At 39.1% G+C, this 19,651-nt stretch overlaps 1 protein-coding gene across 2 annotated transcripts in view; it reads left to right on the forward strand.

The window, feature by feature from the left end:
* Nucleotides 1–1,060: 1,060 nt before the first annotated feature.
* Nucleotides 1,061–19,651, forward strand: part of UVSSA (UV stimulated scaffold protein A) — a 56,180-nt gene continuing 37,589 nt past the window's right edge. The window contains exons 1-6 of one of the 2 annotated variants that reach the window (XM_074821907.1): nucleotides 1,062–1,336; nucleotides 1,593–1,923; nucleotides 4,630–4,750; nucleotides 5,925–6,359; nucleotides 7,534–7,643; nucleotides 8,253–8,381. In XM_074821907.1, the coding sequence (XP_074678008.1) occupies nucleotides 1,116–1,336; nucleotides 1,593–1,923; nucleotides 4,630–4,750; nucleotides 5,925–6,359; nucleotides 7,534–7,643; nucleotides 8,253–8,381 (1,347 nt within the window). In that variant the 5' untranslated portion in view covers nucleotides 1,062–1,115. Of the gene's footprint in view, nucleotides 1,337–1,592; nucleotides 1,924–4,629; nucleotides 4,751–5,924; nucleotides 6,360–7,533; nucleotides 7,644–8,252; nucleotides 8,382–19,651 lie in introns of both variants that reach the window. The other variant, XM_074821908.1, reaches the window with a different exon arrangement.

The following is a 19,651-nucleotide window of genomic DNA, read 5'->3' on the forward strand; positions in this document are numbered from 1 at the left end:
ACGATCCCAAGGGTCTTTTCCAGCCTGAATGATTCTGTGATTCTGTGATTTTCAAGTGCTGCAAAGTGGAGGACCTTTCCCAAGGAGGTGATATCTAGTTTACACCACTGGAAGCCAAATGTCACAAAGCGCTGGGAATAAATACTGTAGCTTTGGCTAGTGAGGACTGGACTGTGCTTGCCTATTTGCTCGTCCCACCATATCGTTGCATCTGCAACCTACAAATCCATGATAAAAAGCTCAAATTTGTGTTTCACATGGTGTATACAGAGCCCATGTGAGAATGGCATTCAAGCTATTGTGGAAGACTCTACAGACCCTCCAAGGCTCTGGATAGCAGCAACTGCTCAAGAAAATTCATGTTCTGATGCAGAAGTGAGGAGGGGCCGGGTGACAGGGTGCCACGAATGAGGGCCTGGTTCCCTGCCTTCCTCCCTTCATTTCCTGCCTTATATAGCTGCTTGGAGCGAGGGCTGGGGCAAGAAGAGGGAGGCCGAAGGTTTGACTCCCCTCTCAGCTCCAAGGAAGCCCTGCTGTAAGGCGTGAAGGCCGGGGGGCTCCACCACGCCCCATGCCTGACCTGCCACCACCTTCACCCCGGGGGTCTCCGAGGAGCAGCACCTCATGCGCCTGCCATCGCCTCAGCACCTCTGCCCTCTCCACAGCCTAGCGGCCTGCCCCCACCCAGCCCCTCCCCAGGCCAGTGCCAGCCCTCCAGGCCGGGCCGTGGCCTCGTTTGCCCCCAAAACTGCTTTTTTTGAATGATTCTTTGGAAATATCCTACATAGGTTCATCATCAGGGGGTGCTGTGTGGTGGGCAGCCTGGCTCGGAGGCCTCGTGGGGGCCGCTCGTCTCCCCGGGCTGGTGCAGCCCTGCCCCTGGCCTCGGCCCCTGCGCCCCCTGCGGCCAACAAGGGGTTAACACCCACCCCCAAAAGCGACGCGCGGTCCCTTTAAGGCTTTCCCCGCCTTCCTCCATGCGCGCTTCCGGTTGGTGTGACGTCACCGCGCGGAAGCGGGAGGGGGCGCAGCGCGCGCTTAAAGCGGCAGCTGCGGCAGTGGTGGGGTGGGGGTAGGCGCCGGGGCGGGGGGAACAGCCTTCTCAGGGGCGGGTAATGGCGGCACGGAGGCCTGGGCCGGCCCGTAGCGGGGTCCCGGCGCCCTGTGAGGGCTCCCCGGCCCTGAGGGGCTCGGCGGGGCAGCTCTCCTGTCAGCCCGGCGTCTCGCTGCCGGTGGAGATGGACCAGCGCCTCGCCGCGCTGGTGGAGGAGCTCACCACCTCGGGGGAGCCGCGGCTGGAGCCGGGCAGGATGAAGGAGCTGAAGAAAATCTGCAAGTACGGCCTCGGCCGGAGCCGCCCGGCCCGGGGCAGGGCGGGGGAGAGCCGGGTCTCGCCGCCTCCCCCGAAAGCGACGCTTCTCCGCGGGCCGGACAGCCGTCCTGCGGCCTGCTGAGCTGTGTGCAGCTTGCTGCCAGCACAGAAGCTGCTGGTTTAAAATTTAAAATAGATTTTTTAAAAAGTTGTGTTTTTATGTGCTCAACCTCTTTTTAAATATCCCTCCTTCCTTTTTTTTCCTTTTCTTCTTTCTCAGGTCTTCAGAAGAACATATCAACCATGCCTATCACCTGCTGATGACACGACTCAACGAGGAGCACGCTGAGATACGCTTCTCGGCTTTCCAGATCGTGCAGGAGTTGTTCACCCGATCCCACAAATTCCGGACGCTAATTATTTCTGACTTCCAAGAGTTCTTGGAGCTGACGGTGGGGATAGACCATGAGCAGCCTCTTCCCCCACCCAAAGAAGTGGCACAGAAACTGAGGAGAGCAGCCATTAAGTCAGTGCAAGACTGGCATGAGAAATATGGAGAGGCCTACAAGAAGCTTTCCCTGGGATACCACTTCTTAAAGCAGAATAAGAAGGTACTCTGCATTTTTACTTCTGTGTGTGTTTTTAGGTGATGATCTCTAGGAGATGTCTAAAGCGAGGAAACCAATCAATATAAAATAAAAGCTGTTGGAAATGACATTGTCTTTAGGAGACATCCTGTTGAGCATGGTCTTTGAAAGACAAACCCCAAACTTTTAGTTCATCTTGCAGTATTGTAAAATTTTAAAAACTCCGGGCTTGTACTGAGGGCTGGACTCAACTAGCCTTTTCTTAGAGTGCAAGAAGTATGGCTCACCAGTGGGTTTTCACCCCCTGATTCCTACCTGAAGCCTTTTTTAGAAGGAAAATAATGGTTATACATTCAACTGAGGATAATCAGTTATTAAGTCTTTCTATGCCAGTTTAAACCAGCCTGGTTTCTGTTCTGAGCTGTCCAGTTCTAGTTTCCCTTTGCTGTCCGACAGAGACAGAGTAGGTGATAGCTCCCCACAGCTGCAGTATTAGTGCATCATACAAGAAGTTTTATTAAAGAGAAGTTTCTTATATGTAAACACTTGCTTTTATATTTCCCTTCTAGGCTTCAATTATGTTTGGAACACTCTTCTGCTTTAATATCTCTTCTGAGGTACAAACGGTGGCATTGAGAACACTATTCTGGCATTTACACTATCTATGATGATAATATCAGGCTTTCAATAAACATATTGATTCTCTTTCTCTTCAGAAAGACAGATGTTCAGTGTTCCTAACAGTAGATCAAAAACCTTTGTGATACACGTATTTCTGTTCTTCTGGTTCTATACTAAGCTAATAGTGTACCCTACTTGTATTATTTATTGTACTGTGTTCTTTTTCTATACAATTTTTGGCATCTGTTCACAAAAGGTGATTGTCTTTGAATTCTTCTTTATTGTCTTGCTTAATAAAGAAAATTAAGTGAAAGTGACAAGGAGAAATGCAAGACTGAGATGAGGGAGCTTTAACACCTTATAGTTTTATCAGATTGAACACCCAAGTGTACGAGTCTGCTTAAGTTTGGCACGTCTATCTGTGCTGCTGTGGTTAATGGCTGCTCCTCGGTTATGACCAGGTGATCACTTTGTGTATCTGTGATACTGAGCTACCCAGCAAGGTTCGTTGTACTAATTTCTAGAGCAGCTGAATCTGAGTACTTCTAGAAACACTAGTACCAATAGAAACAATCTTATGTAGTTTGAGAACTGTTGTACTTGAAGGTTGATGAGCAACTGACCTCACTAGAGGCTTTTATATAAAAACAATTTGTCTTTAAAGTGTTTGCATAAATAGTACTTGCAAAACCCTAAAGGCTTATTGCACACTGTGGGGATTATTCAGCAGCAGCAGGAACATTTATATAGCAAGACACTTTACTTTAGCATGTGGTTAAGCCCAAATTCAAGCATTTGTTTTTTCAACTTCCATAGTGTTTAATGGAGTTACTTACTTGTTTAATGCTGAATGAATATTCAGATGTTTCAGTAAGTTTGAGGTGAGACACCAACAAAATTCTTGGTTGTGCAAAAGCAAGCAAACTTCAGTTGTAGGATGTACTTGGGTTTGCTTGACCTGTGGCTAGTAAGGACATGTTACAGGAGAGGTCTTCCAGGACTAGATAGAAAGTGAGACTTGTCGTTTGTAGAGTGATCTCAATGTCGTCTGCACCTATACCCCATAGGTGAGATACAGCTTCAGTGTTTTGGTGTAGGATGTCAGTACCTGGAAACTATTACCGTATGTTGACAAGCTTGGTCATCCAGCAGTGGCAATAAGGACAAACGTTCAATGGGTGCCTGTAATATAGACACAGCACCAGAGAGTCTGAGAACTTTACTAGCAGCAAAGTATGGACTTGCTCAGCACTCAACATAATCTATATTGAAGTTAATGAGAGTTATGTGGTAGCAATCAAACAAAAATACTGTGTTTTCCTTTTTTGAAGAGGTTTCCTTATGCAGTAACACAATCAAGACTCCTTTCCTTCAAGTACAAGTGAAATTTATGTATGTTTTCAAGCCCTTCTGAGAACAAAGTAAAAAACCACTGAAAATATTTTAAGAAACAGCATTTTGAATCACTCAGATTTATGTTTATATTTTCGTCATAAGAAAATAAAGTGAGACTGAATGATAACCTTTCCCCCAATGCCCAAATCCAACAAATATAATGGTAAAATCCAAAATTTGGTCTTTTTTAATGCATTTGAATGTCTTCTACTTTCCTTGCTTATGAAGTTCTTCAGTAAGTGATCTATCTGTACTCTTGTGGTAATGGTGCTTACAAATTTTCCTAGATTTCCTTTACTAATAGTGACCCTAGCATGATGTTCTCATGTAATCTGAATACTTACCCTGTGTAGTCTCTTCCTGTCCATTCCCCCTAACCCTGTGTCTCCAGTGCTGTGACAGAGGTCTTCCAAACCCTAGTTTATTCCTGCAATTTAGGTGTGGAAATCTAAGCATTTTGTTTTTCTACCTTATGATTCCTTTCTGAAAGCTATTGATTCTCAGCAGTTCCTTATTAGTAGAAGTAAGAACTCCATTCAGAATTACTGTAGTTATTGATTCTAGGAGGAGAAGAGATAAAAGGAGGTACTGCTGAGCTTTTGGCTGATCACTGATGTTAGAGAATTTTTCACCACAGATAAGGATCTTAGGAAATGGATTTTCTATAAATTTCGTATGAGGAACGTTACACTTTTTTCTTCATTTCCTCCTTAGGTGGATTTTCAAGATGTGCATGCCAGAACTGTGGCTGAAAGGAGGAGGGAAGAGGAGAAGCAAAAACGACTGGATAACATTTACAAAGAAAAAGCCAAAAGAGCTGAAAAAGAAATGGAAGGTGAGTTGCTTTAGTTCTTTTAGTGTGGGTTGGGGTTTTTTTGTTTTTAAAGCAACCTTTTTTAAGGTTATATAAAACAGATTCTAAGAGAATAGCTATCCAAATAATAGCTCACACCAGAGGGTGGGAATACTATATTTACTAGATCTTGACCCTCTGCCTCTCTCACCTAAAGAATATCAGGGGAAACAAGTGGCAGTCCTGTGAGCTCAGGAAGAATGAAGAGATTAAAAAAAATATGTTAGCAAGTAAAGGTCTGGTCTGTAACTCGGTAAAGTATGAATGCATAACCTCAAGCAAACATATCATGAGACTTTTCAGAGCTAGTGGCTTAATTTCTGTGTCATTGACTAGGCACAGACTTCTCAATACCTTGTTTGTTGATGAACTTAATTATATTGTATATACAGTCATCGTGTTCCAGAAGTATAGACAATGGTCTGCACAGGAATCCTGGATGCAGTATAGGATATCTGTGAAAAGTATTGTACGGCTGCTAAAAAATGTGTCCAACTGGGGTTGGAATCTCTAAGCAATATGTAAATAGCAAACATATTTCTGTAATACGAAAGAAGAACAGAGATAGTGAGTATATTGTGTTGCAGTTACAAAGGGTGATTTAATTAACTAACTTTGGCATATGCAATGCATCCAATTGTGTCTGCATTTATTCTGCTTGCTGGAAACGGCACGAGGGTGGAATTTTAAAGAGATTTAACCTTCTTAAAGTCACTCTTATCGGTAGCAGCTTTTTGAGCAATAGCATCTATTCATGGCTACACCTACAAGCAACTATAACATTCATAGCTGTAGAGTGAACACCCACCAATATGATGAAGAATATCCTCATTGAACCTTGTTCTCCTTCAAATTCTATGAAGTACTTGTATCATCTTTGCACAGTGAAATTTCAGAGAGCATAGGGAAAGGAGGAATGCTGGTTCTAAATTTCTTGCTCAGGAAATTCTAGATTTCCTGCTTAAGAAAAGTATTGTCACTTCTATAAGGACAATTTCTGCAGCAGGGAGAGATCTGCATGGCTAAATTATCACTGATTACTGGATAAATGGATTGCCCCTGTGGCAGTCATATTTGTTTTGTAAATCTGTCTGCTCTGGAGACATTAGCGTTTTGCAGTATTTAACAATATTCTACAACAATTGTCTCTTGATAGAGATGTCCCAAGAGATTGCCAACACACTGACAGAGATGGAAAACTGTTTCCAGCTTCTGATGCCAGATCCTTTTGACTTCACTGTGAACAACACGGAACTGGAACCCCACAAACAAACGTCTGCTAATGAGGATAGGCCCGCATCCCCCTTGTCCTCCCAGGTGGAAGTTAACCAGTCCTATTTTGAATGCACGGATGATGAACAGCCATGCTGCAGCAAGGACGTTCTTTCTGTTTCTCAGTGTGTTAGAACTGATAAAAGCAATGAGTTAAATGAGAAACAGGAGAAGCCTGAGCCTAAAGAATTAGATGGAGGCACATGCTCGGAAGTTCAGTCTGGTGTCCCTGCTCTCAGTGATGATGATTACCAGACTTTTGTTAGGAACCATGGGCTGATTTCACATAAATATACGCTAGACCTTGAAATCTCCACAGGTACCTGGAAAATTTTTTTCACATATAGCTGGAGGCAGCCTTTGTCTGAAATGCTGTGTAGTTATGGTTTGGGTTTTGGGGTTTTTTTCTATGACTTAAATGCTGGGGTTCCTGGACACCATATTCCTGGACATCACTTGGATTTACTTTGGAGTTCTCTTCTATTTCTGGTTCATCTAGTAATCTTTCTTAGGTTTGGGTGTCCTTGTATGTGATTAACAGATTTTATTAATGACCTTCTAAGACTGAACTTTTGAATTAGTAGTTGTAACCACATTACACTTCATAGCACCTATAATGAGTTTCCTGTGTTAAAAAAAAAAAATCTGTTTACCATATATAATTTTCTTTCTCATACACTTCACTACTCACCTCTTTCTTTCTCTCTGTAGCTGGGGTGTAAGCTGATAATTTAAAAATCTTACAATTGAGTGTTTCTTAAATGTGGTGGGTTTTTTTCCTTGCTACTGACAATTTACAAGAGAAGTAATTAGTTTTGCTAGGAAGTCTTAAGGGTTATGATTATACCTTTTTATATAATTTTGCTAAAGTGAGTTACCCCTAGAAAAGTTAGGATGGTTTGTGCTTTGGCAGTCTAAGTGAAGTTTCCTGCAAATACTGTCCTAACAGAATTTCATATGCAAAGAGCCAGTAAGGCAGGTATCTACTTCTGTGCTGGCAGAAAACAGAATTGGAAATGTATCCCTGGGGCTTGTGAATGACTAATGGGTGAAAAGTACCATTTTTACTTGGGTAGTGGCTTACTTGGCTTCTTTGGCAATCAAGTCCCTATTGCCACTGGGGCAGAACATGCAGAAACTGGTCCAGTAAGGTCCAGTTCATTTGTACTTAGGACAAGATGTGATGTAAATAGTAAGACTGCACTTGGCTGTGGTTTATTTGACAATTCCTTAGTAGTGATGGTTTAACAGCTCTTTCTGTCGTCACTAGACTGAAAGCTTTTCATCTTTTCCTCTGATTTTTTTTTTTTGAATGTGTGGATAATGGTAGAATAATCAATACTGAACAGAGAAACATCCTGATGTTTGTAATTATCCCTGAAGTGATCAAATACTTTAGAAAGGTTCATGTCTGCTTCTTCCACTTACCTTCTTTTGCTCCTGTAGTGAAGAATAAACATCACACACTCTTTTTTTTCCCCTGTTTTGAATAGATATAAAAGTGCATGAGAATGAAGATAATAGTGCCATAATAAACAATGTCATGGATGCTCATAGACTTCTCAGAAATAAGTTCTGGCCTTCTGTGCAGTCCTGGATTCAGGTGAGATAGAGACAGTTTTTTCACCTCTTTTTATAAAAATATGGAAAAGCAGGGACTGGGGTACAGTAGATCTTGAGGGAGAGTAGGCAAAAAGGAAATTGAGGTTGAAGAAACATTGGTGCAAATAGAAAAGATTTCTATTTCAGCAGGGGTGGACAAAAGCAGCCACAGAACTTGCTTGATAGCTCTCAGCATTAGGTATGTTACCTACGCTCATACTTTCTTTTTTAAGGTATCGTAAAATGGGGCTTCTTCACAAAGGATTAAAGTAAAACAGCTTGTTTTTGTCAGACATGTCTGTTTCAGAAAAACAGTATGTCCTTTCTGTCAGTTGATATTACTGCTCAGGAGCCTGGTGCATGGAATTTGTCCTATAGAAGGATATTCTTGGGAGACGTTTATAGCAGCTGTTCATTATTTGTTTGTCTTTAGTAATTGCTGTTAGCTTTTATATTCTAGATAGGAAAAGTGGCTTCACTAATTGTTACTTGTAAAATAAAGGAATTTGTGACAATGTTGTTTCGTTAATTATGAAGGAAAACTGAAAATATTTTTTTGTCTTAAAGGACTAGGAAAAAAGAGTAAGAATGTTGATTTCTTTCTTTGCAGTTATTTACCAGAGCAGGAATAAATGATGATCGGCTAAGATGTGTCATTGATCTCAAGAATAAATTGGAGACTGCTATGAAGAAATACAAGGAAATGAACATTTCCTTTAAAGCAAGAAAAAGAAAAGTGGTGAGCGTCTTAAAATTCTGTTTTACTAGAGGGGAGCATTAGTAATGCTTAGCTTGTATACAAAAAATGTACATTCTCTTAAGCCTTAATCCGGGAAAGTTTTCAACACAAGTTTTACTGAAAAGTACACTAATTCAGCTGGTTGCAGCTTCACTCAAGAAATTTGCACTAAACACCTGTATAGTATGCCAGAGCCTCGTTATTAGATAAAGCCACGTAAGGTAGCGCTGTTGTTGGTTAGGATAGAGAAGTGGTTAAATTCAGATTTTACTTACTCTTAATTTCTTCATGTGTAACACTGTTACGTCCTCAGCTTCTTTTGTGCATATTTCTCAGTAAACAGTGTGTTTACAACTTGCCAGACTATGCCTGTGTCTCATAATTCAGGGAAGTAGTGTCTCTGCTTTGGAGCATTTATTCTCTCTAGTGAGGATGTAATGTGATTTAGGATATCTTAAGAGCATTAATTGTTATATAAAGCTTTAAAGTGTCAAAATACTTCACGAAGATTAGCTACGTATGACAGTTGTTGTGAAATAGGTAGAACTTGTGAATAAACGGATTCTGAAAGATCAAATACTGTATTCAGATCCAAAAAGGAGCCTCTGGCTTGTTTATGTAGCGAAAAAAAAGCTGCATAATACTCATTTCTGTTGGCTGCGATCAAATGAAATTACTGTATAGCTTGACATGAAAATAAGTGTTTTGGGTCAGAGTCCAGAGTGGAGTCTGGTTTATGACTGGATTGTAAGAATTTGATCCAGACATTATACCTTGGACTAAATTGTGGTAGCCTCGTTTAGCTGTGACTGAGTGTTGTAGACTTTGCTTTCATTGTGCAAATGAAGCTTTATCAAGATTAATCTGGTTCATCATCTTAATACCTACTGATGTACCACACCAGTCAAAAATGCCAACTCTGAATGAAAAGTACTGAGACTGTCTTGTCAGAGGGTTTTTTTTTCTCCAGTGAAATATGTGTGCTACCTTTATGCAACCAGCTATGAAGGAATCCAGACATCTGCTGTCATTCCTGCCATTTGCTTGACAGGACTTCATTTGCTGCACCTCTGCATGGAATATTGGTTGCTATATTTCTTGCAAGATATAAAGGACATTCAAGCCTTGATTTTCGTGTGTGCGTGCGTGCATGTGTATGTGTTTAAAGTGGTATTGTTACCACTTCTGGAGATTGATCAATGCTATATATATAATGTTTGAAAGCTAATAAATTCCATTGTTAGAAGGAAAAAAAAAGAAAATACGTAGTGATGCTCATAAAGAATACATTCAAAATGAGGTAATGCAGATTGAGGTATTACTTAAGCATTGAAAACAACATATAATTATTCCCTAGGGTTTTTCTCCAGTGGAAGATACACAAATTTAGTGTTAGTGCTGAGTTACTTTTAAATTTATAACCTGAACATAGAAAGCTTTGTGCTGCAGAAGGAAACTGTATAAATTATCTTTTATTCATGTGTCAAATGACTTTGAAATGTAGAAACACAGTAAAATGAGTCTGATAGAACAAAAATAAACAGCATTTCTTAGACCATGATTATTAAATCCCCATCTGTCAAGTATTTACATGTCAGCATATGAAACACTACACACAGCTCCTCTTTAATTCAGCATTGCTGCTTCTGTCTGTACGTCCTTGTGTTATTGGAGCTATAGTTCTTGCCACGCCAGAGTTTTGGTATCCTCTGTATCTTTAGATGCAAGAGAAGAAGTACTGATAGTTTGTCCTTCAAAGCACTGGCTCACAGCCATCCTGTCCTGGCAATGCTCAGTGTGTTACAGATGTTATTTCTTAGCATGTGGAGTCAGTGAGTGCTGTGACCTGCTCATGTGCAGAGATGAGCACACCTAGAAATGAAGGGGAGTGTTTAGTAAGCAGAGAGCGAGCATAAAGAAAGTGTCTGAGTGTGGAGGGTCTGGTGTAAATTGTCTAGGTTGTAGTGGGTCTGTGACATCTCTACGTTTGGATACGATAGTGGTTTTCCTGGCAACTAGTGAGTGCAATCTGAGGTACATGTCTTGTTAGCTGGGGAATGTAAAAGTGAGTTGTTTGTGTACTTGCTCATTTCTTTGAGTGTATTTATGATCCTGCACCACAGACAAGCCTTACCTTCTGGGAGAAAGTGGTTTTATTTTATTAGCAAATACAAACCAGAATGATAGGGACTTGGAAACTTGACTGGGGACTTGGGCTTGCCCATTCTCCTCAGGCTTTCTGATTTTCCTTTACGCTCATTCTCCATGCTTCTATGGTCACTAATTTCCCCCATTTTCATCTGTTCCATTCTATGCTTTGTTTCTGCTCTGTCCAGGAAGGGGGGAGGAAAGGCTTTGCCCATCCTCAGACTGAGATCAAGAAAGTTGATAAAGGGAAGGGTTTAGTGAGAGACAATGAAACTGGAGGTTTAGTGCTATAAACTCCACTATATCTCTCAATCCTGCAGAGATTTAAACTGCCACTTAAAAGAGGGAAGATCCTGGAGTCCCTTACCATTGCCACATGTCATTGGTACTCTTGTTTATCTGAGCAGTTATACATGCATGTGGCTGAGATACAAATAAGGCACATATATTTGGAGTAATTCTTGATGCTACATTTCAATATGAATATACCAGCAGCGTAGCTGGATGGAAATTACATTGAGGGGAAGAAGTTGGTGATTTACCTGGCCTACCTTCACAGAAGAATCATCTGGTTGGTGCAGGAAGGTGTCTGCTTTTGGCAATACTCACTATTACCTCCAAGCTTTCCATTGTTTCTCAGTTTGTTTTCCAGATCACGGAGCACAGGTCAGCAAGGCAGCATCCTTAGGCAATCAGAGCATGTTAGAAAATTAGCGCAAATTTTTTTTTTTGAAGTTTTTTTGCCTTTGTCTTTACTGAAAAATGGAAAAGCCCCACTGCTTTGCAAACTACAGGAGAACCTTCTGTAGGCTTACGGAATTTCTCTCATACAAAGTCACTTGAAGGAAAACACAGACCTTTATGCAGTGAGACACGTTGACTTAAAATGGCTTATAGTGACATGAGATATAACCACCTCTTTCTTTCCTCCTTCATGATAGTGAAAAATTCAAACCCTCAGAAGGCCTTAATTATAAAGAAGGCCATCATTTTTATGAAACACTTATACCCTGCCAATGCAAGTTAGGCTGTGGCACCATTCTGCGCTTACCTCTTGGGAGCTGTGGGAGGAGAGGGAAAAGAACAACAAAGGTTATCCTTTGCCTAGAAACAGATCCCTTGCAGCAGGTTTTATAAAAATGTTAATACATCCTAGCTGCCCAGACTATATTCCTTCTTCCCATTGCTCTGCCCCCAGCAGATCAGAAGTTATCCAGACATTTCTTCCTGAGTTGTTATTTTTTTCAAAGGGGTGGATGATGCACAGAAAATGACAGTCTTACTGTGTTGGTCAAAGGCAAATGAGTTTTTGTGTGCTTACACAAGATACGTTCATTGTAGTTAAATACTTGTTTGGGGTATGAATCAGGTGTTGGTTTCTGATAGGAAACATTTTGAGAGCATAAACAGGAGTTTTGAAACACTTTTTTCTGTGAGTCTGAGTTTTAGCTGAATCTAGAGGAAGAGGGCAGAAGCTGTAAAATGACTTTTATTTTCACGGTACCTGGGTGCTCAGACATACCCCTTCCTTTCTCTGAATGCCTGCTGAGGATAATCCGGGTGCCCAGCAGAGGGAGTGCATACTGCATGCTCGACATTTTTCTCTGTACCACCTTTATCCAAAGCTAGCCATCATCTCCAGGTAAACTTACTACAACAGCAATACACTAGAGACACTCCGAGTTAATTCTTGGGTCTATTTAGATGAATTATTATAGAAGTACAATTGTAATTATTGGCTGAGATTGGTGTTTAAATAGAAATTCCTGTTTCCAGAGTTCTTTTGTAGGAATAACCTGCAGCTGAAACATTCCTTTAAAAATAATTTTTCCTGGTTACAAATAGTTTAATTTGTTAATGTCTTCCCTCTTTTCTTAAAACACTATTTTTTTTTTCTTTAATGTCTGATTTGCAGCTGATTAGATGTAAATGATCTTGTAATTTTAAAAGTTAGGAGAGAACAAGTATGGACTGTATTTTAAATCATGATTCACTTACATAATTTCCATAAAGGATTATACATTAGAATAATATTTGAGGTTCTTACATTATTAATAGAAATGTGGTTCGTTAGCTATATTTTGTACACTGAGAATATATTTGTCTCTTAATTACCTTTGGGAGGCCATAAAAGGTTTACTACTCAACCTGGCTAAACTTGGCCAGATAGAAACCAGTAGATAATATGATGTGAGAAACATCCTGCTCATTTGTCTGTCAGCACAGTGATCATTTAACAGGCCTATTACATTTTGAATTTTTAATTTCAAGTTATATTAGCAATCAGGGATACATAGTTTCTCATTAACTGCCTTCATTACTTTTTGTTTCACCTTTCCTTATCGTCTGTCAAATCTAAGCGTGCGCTTGGATCTTGATTTATTCATGTACTTAATTTTATCCATGTGAAACATCTGGTTGAATTCAATAATGCCATTAATAATTAGATTTGGAGAAGGCTGTCCTTGTGTTGTCCAGAACCTGATCTGATCCCCAAACCTTAGTGCAATATAAGTCGGATTTTTTTCTGAAATAATAATGTTAGAAAATTGTTACAAATAATATTTACATGCTAAATATTTGTTGGTCATAATTTAATCTTAAGATATTTTAATACATAAAAATATTAAAATTTTAATATGTAATGAATTAAGCCAAGAACTCTACCAATTACTTGGCAGCAAGACTATTTCTGATCTTTTTTTTTTCCATATCTTCAACTACAGCTTGGCATTTTATCAATGCTAATGAGTTATTTCTAGCTAATCATCTTGTAGCTTTGTAACCAGCTCTTTAAGTCTGTCTTTTAGTTAAGTTAGTGCCTGCTTTAAAAAAAAAAAAAGTTGCACATGAATTTTAGATCAAAAGCAAAGGCTGTATTGTTTTTTCTTTCTGTAGCCATAGAGAATCCAGTCCAGCTGACTGCTTTCTGTAACAGCTTCTTGTACTCACATCCTCCTTTTTTTCCTCTTTTCTTCATTTTGGAGAAGTTGGTTTTGGGGGTAAGTAATTGTCCTTAGTGATCCCTCACCATGCCTGAACCCCCGTCTGCTAAAACATACCCAGACCAAGGAGCAAGAGAGATGCCTTTGTATAAGAAGTCTTTTCCTCAGGTGATGCTTTTAAATTGCACGCAAACAAAAACCCTAACTCTTAACAAAGTTGCCCTTTGAAAGCCAAAAGCGTTTAATGTTGAGATTTGAATAGTAACTTGATGTTGATTGTTAGTGTGTTTTCCAAAACTTAAGAGAAATACTGGAATATTTGATAATTAAATCAACATTACACCTAAAGATGTCCTTTATCAGGTTGTATGCATCATTAGCATGTAATGTGTTCAGAATAAATAAAAGGTTAATAATGTCCGTGTGGTCAAAGTAGTAGCCCAGGCAACATTTTAAGTTTTGTTTTGGCTAGCTATTATTTGTCAAAAAAGCCACATCAACATAACTGTTAAAGTGAACACAAGATATTTAATAAGTCATACGGATGCTTATGCTTCCCTCCTCCCCCATATTAACCATCATATGATAATTATTTCTATCTGTGAAACATCTTTCATAATCACTTTTCAGCTAAAAGAGCTTTTCAGGTTTAAGTCCTATAGGATGTAGGACTGATATAAAACAAAACACTGTAAAATCAACCCTCAAAACAGTACTATCTTGTTAAAGTGTCTAATCAGCTAGTGTGATGTTTTGGGTGTTTTTTGGTGTTTTTTTTTTTATTTTCTAGAGCTGAATGCTGCTGTCGTGTATTTTATGCTTTGCACTGGCTATGCAGCCTGCCACTGTTACAAAGTTATTAAAAATATCTTGTTATGCAGATCTAGCCATGAATTCTTAAAGTTGTCACCGTGACGACCTCTGATCCCTATCTGATTCGCAGGTCGCACAATGCAATTTGGAGCTCTTCTAATAGAGTGTAAAATAAAGTAGGATGTCTCTATCATCAAGTTAACCCTTATGTTAAGTATTTAAGTTTTTCAGGCCAAAGGGTCATCTCCCTTGATTCGTCTATGAATACTGAGCAGTGTGTACTCTGTAGGTAGTAGATATAAATTTGCTTCCTGCTTTTTATCCATCCTACCTTGCAAGGGGAAGCAGTATATTGAAGTGAATTGAATGTGTGAGGTTCAGTAAAGGTACATTACTAAATGCGTATTTATAAAAATGGAAAAGGAAGAAAATTTTCAGGCTTGGAACACACACTAACACATTTAAATTTAGTTAATGCAATATTAAAGTAAGGATATTCACATCTAATATCTCTGTGGCTGAAATCCACATTCAGGAATATATGGTGTCTTGCATAGGATATTTTGTTGACTTGTTGCCCTTAATAAATCAGGTTTATTTCAGATATATATTTATCTGTTAAAAATATAGCCTCTGAAATAATTTTTAACAAATATGTAGTTCAGACTCATTCACAAATGTGATCATTGAAGGAAGCCGCAATTTAGTTACTGATTTTACAGTGTACGTCTGTGCAGACTGTATCATGAGACAGGGGCATATGTACATTACTAGTGGATACAAAGTTTTAGTAGCATGAGTTTGATCTGATCTAAGTGATAGGTGGTAATTCATCAAACGCAGTAGGAATTTTTTACACGAATGAGTGCTAATGGGAATCTTGTTATGTCACATTTTAGATGAAAATCACACTTCCTAAAATTTCATAAAGAAGATGACTAGTGATAAGATTTTTTTTCTCTTCAGCTCTAAAAGTTAGCTTTTATCATGTATAGGCCTCTGAATCATAAAGGAATTAAATAATTGAAAATGCCTAAAATATTTCAGGGGTTCATAGGAATACTGCTCGTCTCATAAATAACTCAGACTTGCTGAAAAGTGCTGAAAAACCTAAAGACGACACTGTGGAGGGGAAAAGAAGAAGAAGATATTTTTGGCTGACCTTTGAGTTATCAGACCATTAAACAACTTTTTGATCCAGAATGGATGTAGCCAGTCCTGGACCTCACTACAGCCTTAAACAATGGCTTTAAACAATTTCATCTGGACTGGTGTGCAAGGGAATAGTGTGTGGAGAAGGGCTAGTCCAGAAAGAAGAGGGGAGTGTTTGAAGAACCAGGGTGTGTTCAGGGTAACACTTGTAACCTTGACAATGGCTCTATGACAGCTGCTTTCTTTAGTCACAAAAATGAGGGTTTTCAGTCTGCTTTTAGGAATGGGAAATGTCTGGGGATCTCTGCTCTGGGTACATTCCTGTCTCAGCATGGACTCTAAATGTGATTTCACATCACTTGGCTTGTAGCTTTGCTGGCTTCATCACACCTCAGTCTTTGAAACTGCGAACCTTTCCTCTTATGTTAAGATGAATGAAAAACTGAGTAGGCACTTTACGGAGTTTCCTTACTCATGGTTAGCCATGAGTTAAGAAGAAAACAAGTTTGGTTTTCAGGGCACAGGTAATGTGTGCAACACTGTTTTATGCTTGTCTCTTCTCTTGTTAAAATTATTTAATCCATTCTAGAATTTCTGAAACATTAAAAATTAAATTCTACCAGACATTTCTTAGTGTGTGATGTAGTTACCAAATCTTCTTCTTAGCAGGTGGGTTTTTTGTACAGGTTGCTGTTGTACTACTTATGGGAGCTGAACAGGAAAGCAGCTTAAATATTTCAATAGCGATTTTATGGTTGGCTTAAAGATGATCTAAACACAAGCAGCAATCAAAAGGCATAGTCCTGTCTCTGTTTCCTCCCCTGATGATTCCCAGTGCCTCCCTTGTACTAGCAATAGAGCTCCTGTTGCAGCAGGGACCTGAACTGGCTAGAACCTAATCCAGAGAAGATTTCTGTACTGGCATTAAGCTCAGATAGTGAGACTGTCCCTTTCAGTAAGTGAATAAACTCAGGTAACACAGAGCCGATTATGGAGGTCAGTCTTTAATCAGAGGAATCAAGTCGGTGGAGTGATACATGATTAGCTCATCTCCCAGTGAGAATGAAAAACTGGATGAAAAAACATACCTCATACTACTGTTAAAATTTTTTTTTTTTAATTGTGTAATAAGATGTAGTACCTGAAGTATGTACAGTAACTCATGGGAGAAGTACATTCCTACACTTCTAAAAGTAAGATATAACCTTTATTTTTGTATAAATATTACATGAAGACATTTAAGGGACTAACACTACAGTCACTTCAGATAAAACAAATTAAATATAGGTATCAAATGTAGGTGGTCAGCATAAATTTTGTAGGAGTATTTTTTTTTTTTAATGTTGGGGAACTTTATTAGCTTTAATAATAGAGGGTAGCACACTTCTGTGTTAGCTCTCTGGGATACATGGAAAGGAAAGGCGTTGTTAGACTTGGAGATCTTTGGTAGTTTAAATAAAACTGTTACACCTCTCCTGAATGTGGTATTTATTTTATGAAAAATTTGGATTATGCAAGAGAACTTTGCCTTTTTAATGTACTTTCTTAAGGTTTAAGAATATTTATGCAACCAAGTACTGTGATTTTGGTGGATGGTAGGAGCCCAAGTAGTGAGGTATGAAAATATATCTGAGGATACATATTGAGTAGTTACTGCTAAAGAATTACTAAACTTGCCTTGTAATATCTTCTGGAGATAATAGTTTCATTAAGGGCACCAGTTTTTCAGACTACCTTTATTTGCTGTTCTCTATGAAACTGTAAATGCACATGCTAGTCCATTGGGTATATTGGACATCATAATTTCTTCTGAACTTCTTTCTTCATTAAGATCGAGGTTTTTTGAACTGTCTTGTGCCTTAAGACCTACAGGTCTTTTTGAGTAAATTTTTTGCAGCTTTTTATTAAAAATAAAAGCTTATCTGGGACCTTGAGCCTGCTTGGGTCCAGAGAGGCAGTAACACAGAGTGATACAGGTTTTGTGCAATGCGCCTCGCCGCTGTTGACCTCCCAGTGTACATACCCAAGCTGTGTTTATCAGTAGGTGGGATGGAGCGGGCTTTGGCACAAGTCTTGAGTAAGCCTCAAGCTTGCACCTTCCAGGACTGTGACAATACTCAGACTCTGACTAGTGTACATTGCTTTAAAGAAAAGCTACCTCACCGGGTAGTTTATATTGCTAAAGCAATTTGGAGCAAGGTATGCTGGTTCTCCACCATTGTACTTGGGCCAACTGTTGGGTTGGAACCCTTTAAGCATTTTTACTAACTTCTGGAAATTATGAAATAGTGTGAAAGATGCATTCCTAAATAAAAGTCAGCTTGGCCAAGTAGCCTCTGTGCTGTTGAGCAACTACAGATAGAATGAATGGTGATACTTTTACTGGTAAATATAAAATGTGGTTTGCTTGGACCACATATCTAATTTGCAGTCATCTAGGTTTGAATTTATGCTCAAATCACAGGGCAAAGGGGAGGGAGTGTATGTGGGAGGTCTCTATAAATACAGCTCTCTTAGTAGTTTATGTTTTCCTTGTGTTGCACAGAGGAAAACTCAAGCATGGTTCTGAAATCTGTCAGAATGCCAGCATTTATTTCCACATCATCCTGTGTTGGGTAATATAAAAGGATGGAAAAGGAGGAACTTGTAAAAGTCCTTACATGTAAGATACGCTGTTTGACTATTCAGTTTCTATTGCTGGCAGTGAAGAAATTACTTTTACCCAGTCACTGTTTGCTTACATAGAATATCCCCAAATTTCATTTCAGATGACTGAAGTATGTTTCATGTTGCAGTCTAATAAAAAATGTATTTGCTTAAGGTTGCCCCTTTAACTAGATTCTACGGCAATAAATATTCTGGTTCCCTAACCAAAATCTTCTGCCTCTAGAAAAATATTTAGTTGGCTTTGAGTAGATGCACATGAGATATTGGCATGGTGGAATAATTTGCAAGATCTTCCAGTGAGGGTATTAGCATATAAATAGCAGATGCAATGACGACCATCACAGCTGAGTACATTTAATTTTTAGTTTATAAGATAGAATGGGTTTTTAAATGCATAGCCATCAAGCCTGCTGAAAGACAAATGAAGTTTAGAGTTCACTTGTCTGAGGATGCCTTACATCATTTTTTTTTTTTAAAAAGGGAAACAGACACGCATAAAACTGAACAAAAGTGATTTCTTGGGTGAAAAGTAATTGAGATTGCAAACCAAGTTAATTAGACCATGCAAAATTTATTTAATGGTCCCAGCTGTAGTTTGCGAGTGGTGTTTTAGTAAGTAGATATGACTTCTTCATGTGCTATCTTTTCTCTTCCTTCTTTTTCTAAAATAATTAGTAAATGCTGTACATCTTGTCCTATAAACAGATTGCATTGTATATTTCAGTCATTTTATTGCTTGCTTTAATTATGATTGCAGAGGCTTAGGTTTTTAAATCCTCTTAACAGAATGTAGCAATCCTTTTGTATAAAACTGGGAAAAGGACCAAAGGCTTTTCTTTATATCTTTCCAAGTGTTGTGTGGTTGGGTGGAGGGGTTTTTTTTTGCATTTATTGCTGGACGGGATGGATGAACAAGGCATTTAACTGGAGCTGTGGTTGCACTGAGCTACACTAACAGCTGGAGGCTCTTGGAGTGTTGACTCCGAAGTAGAAGATACGATTGCATTTCTACTGGCATCCAATATTTTCAGTATTTTTAATAAGATGGAGACTGATAAGGAAACATCTGCTTTTTCAAATTTTTTTTAATGAGTTGGGGAGAAAATGGTATGATTGCACTTGTCTAGCTGGAAAAGTCAGCACTATTTTAAGTTTTAATGAAAATTAGGAGAATTGAGCAGTCATTGTTCTAACTGATTACAGTAAAAATAATGCATGTATATTTTCTGCAATTTTTTTACTGTATTCTCATATGCAAATAGGTTCAGCCCAAGAATCTGGAAGTTGTCTAGCTAAATCCTATTTCCTCCCACAGTGAGATACCTAGTCAGGAATAGTACCACATTAAAAAGCCCCACGTAGTTTTGCAAAAGCATTGATTCATTTAGATAAATTAATAAAGAAATAAATGTCAGCATTATAGAGCAGATTAACAGCGAGCAGAAAAACTTCCCCTCTCCATGCAACTTGAGAAGTAATGGTGGTACAAGTAGTCTCTGATGTCTGGGAGTCTGTTTGGTCTCCCTTCTGATGGACCATCTTCTA

This window comes from Strix aluco, chromosome 4 (assembly GCF_031877795.1).
Source record: "Strix aluco isolate bStrAlu1 chromosome 4, bStrAlu1.hap1, whole genome shotgun sequence".
Classification (NCBI taxonomy): Eukaryota; Metazoa; Chordata; class Aves; order Strigiformes; family Strigidae; genus Strix; species Strix aluco.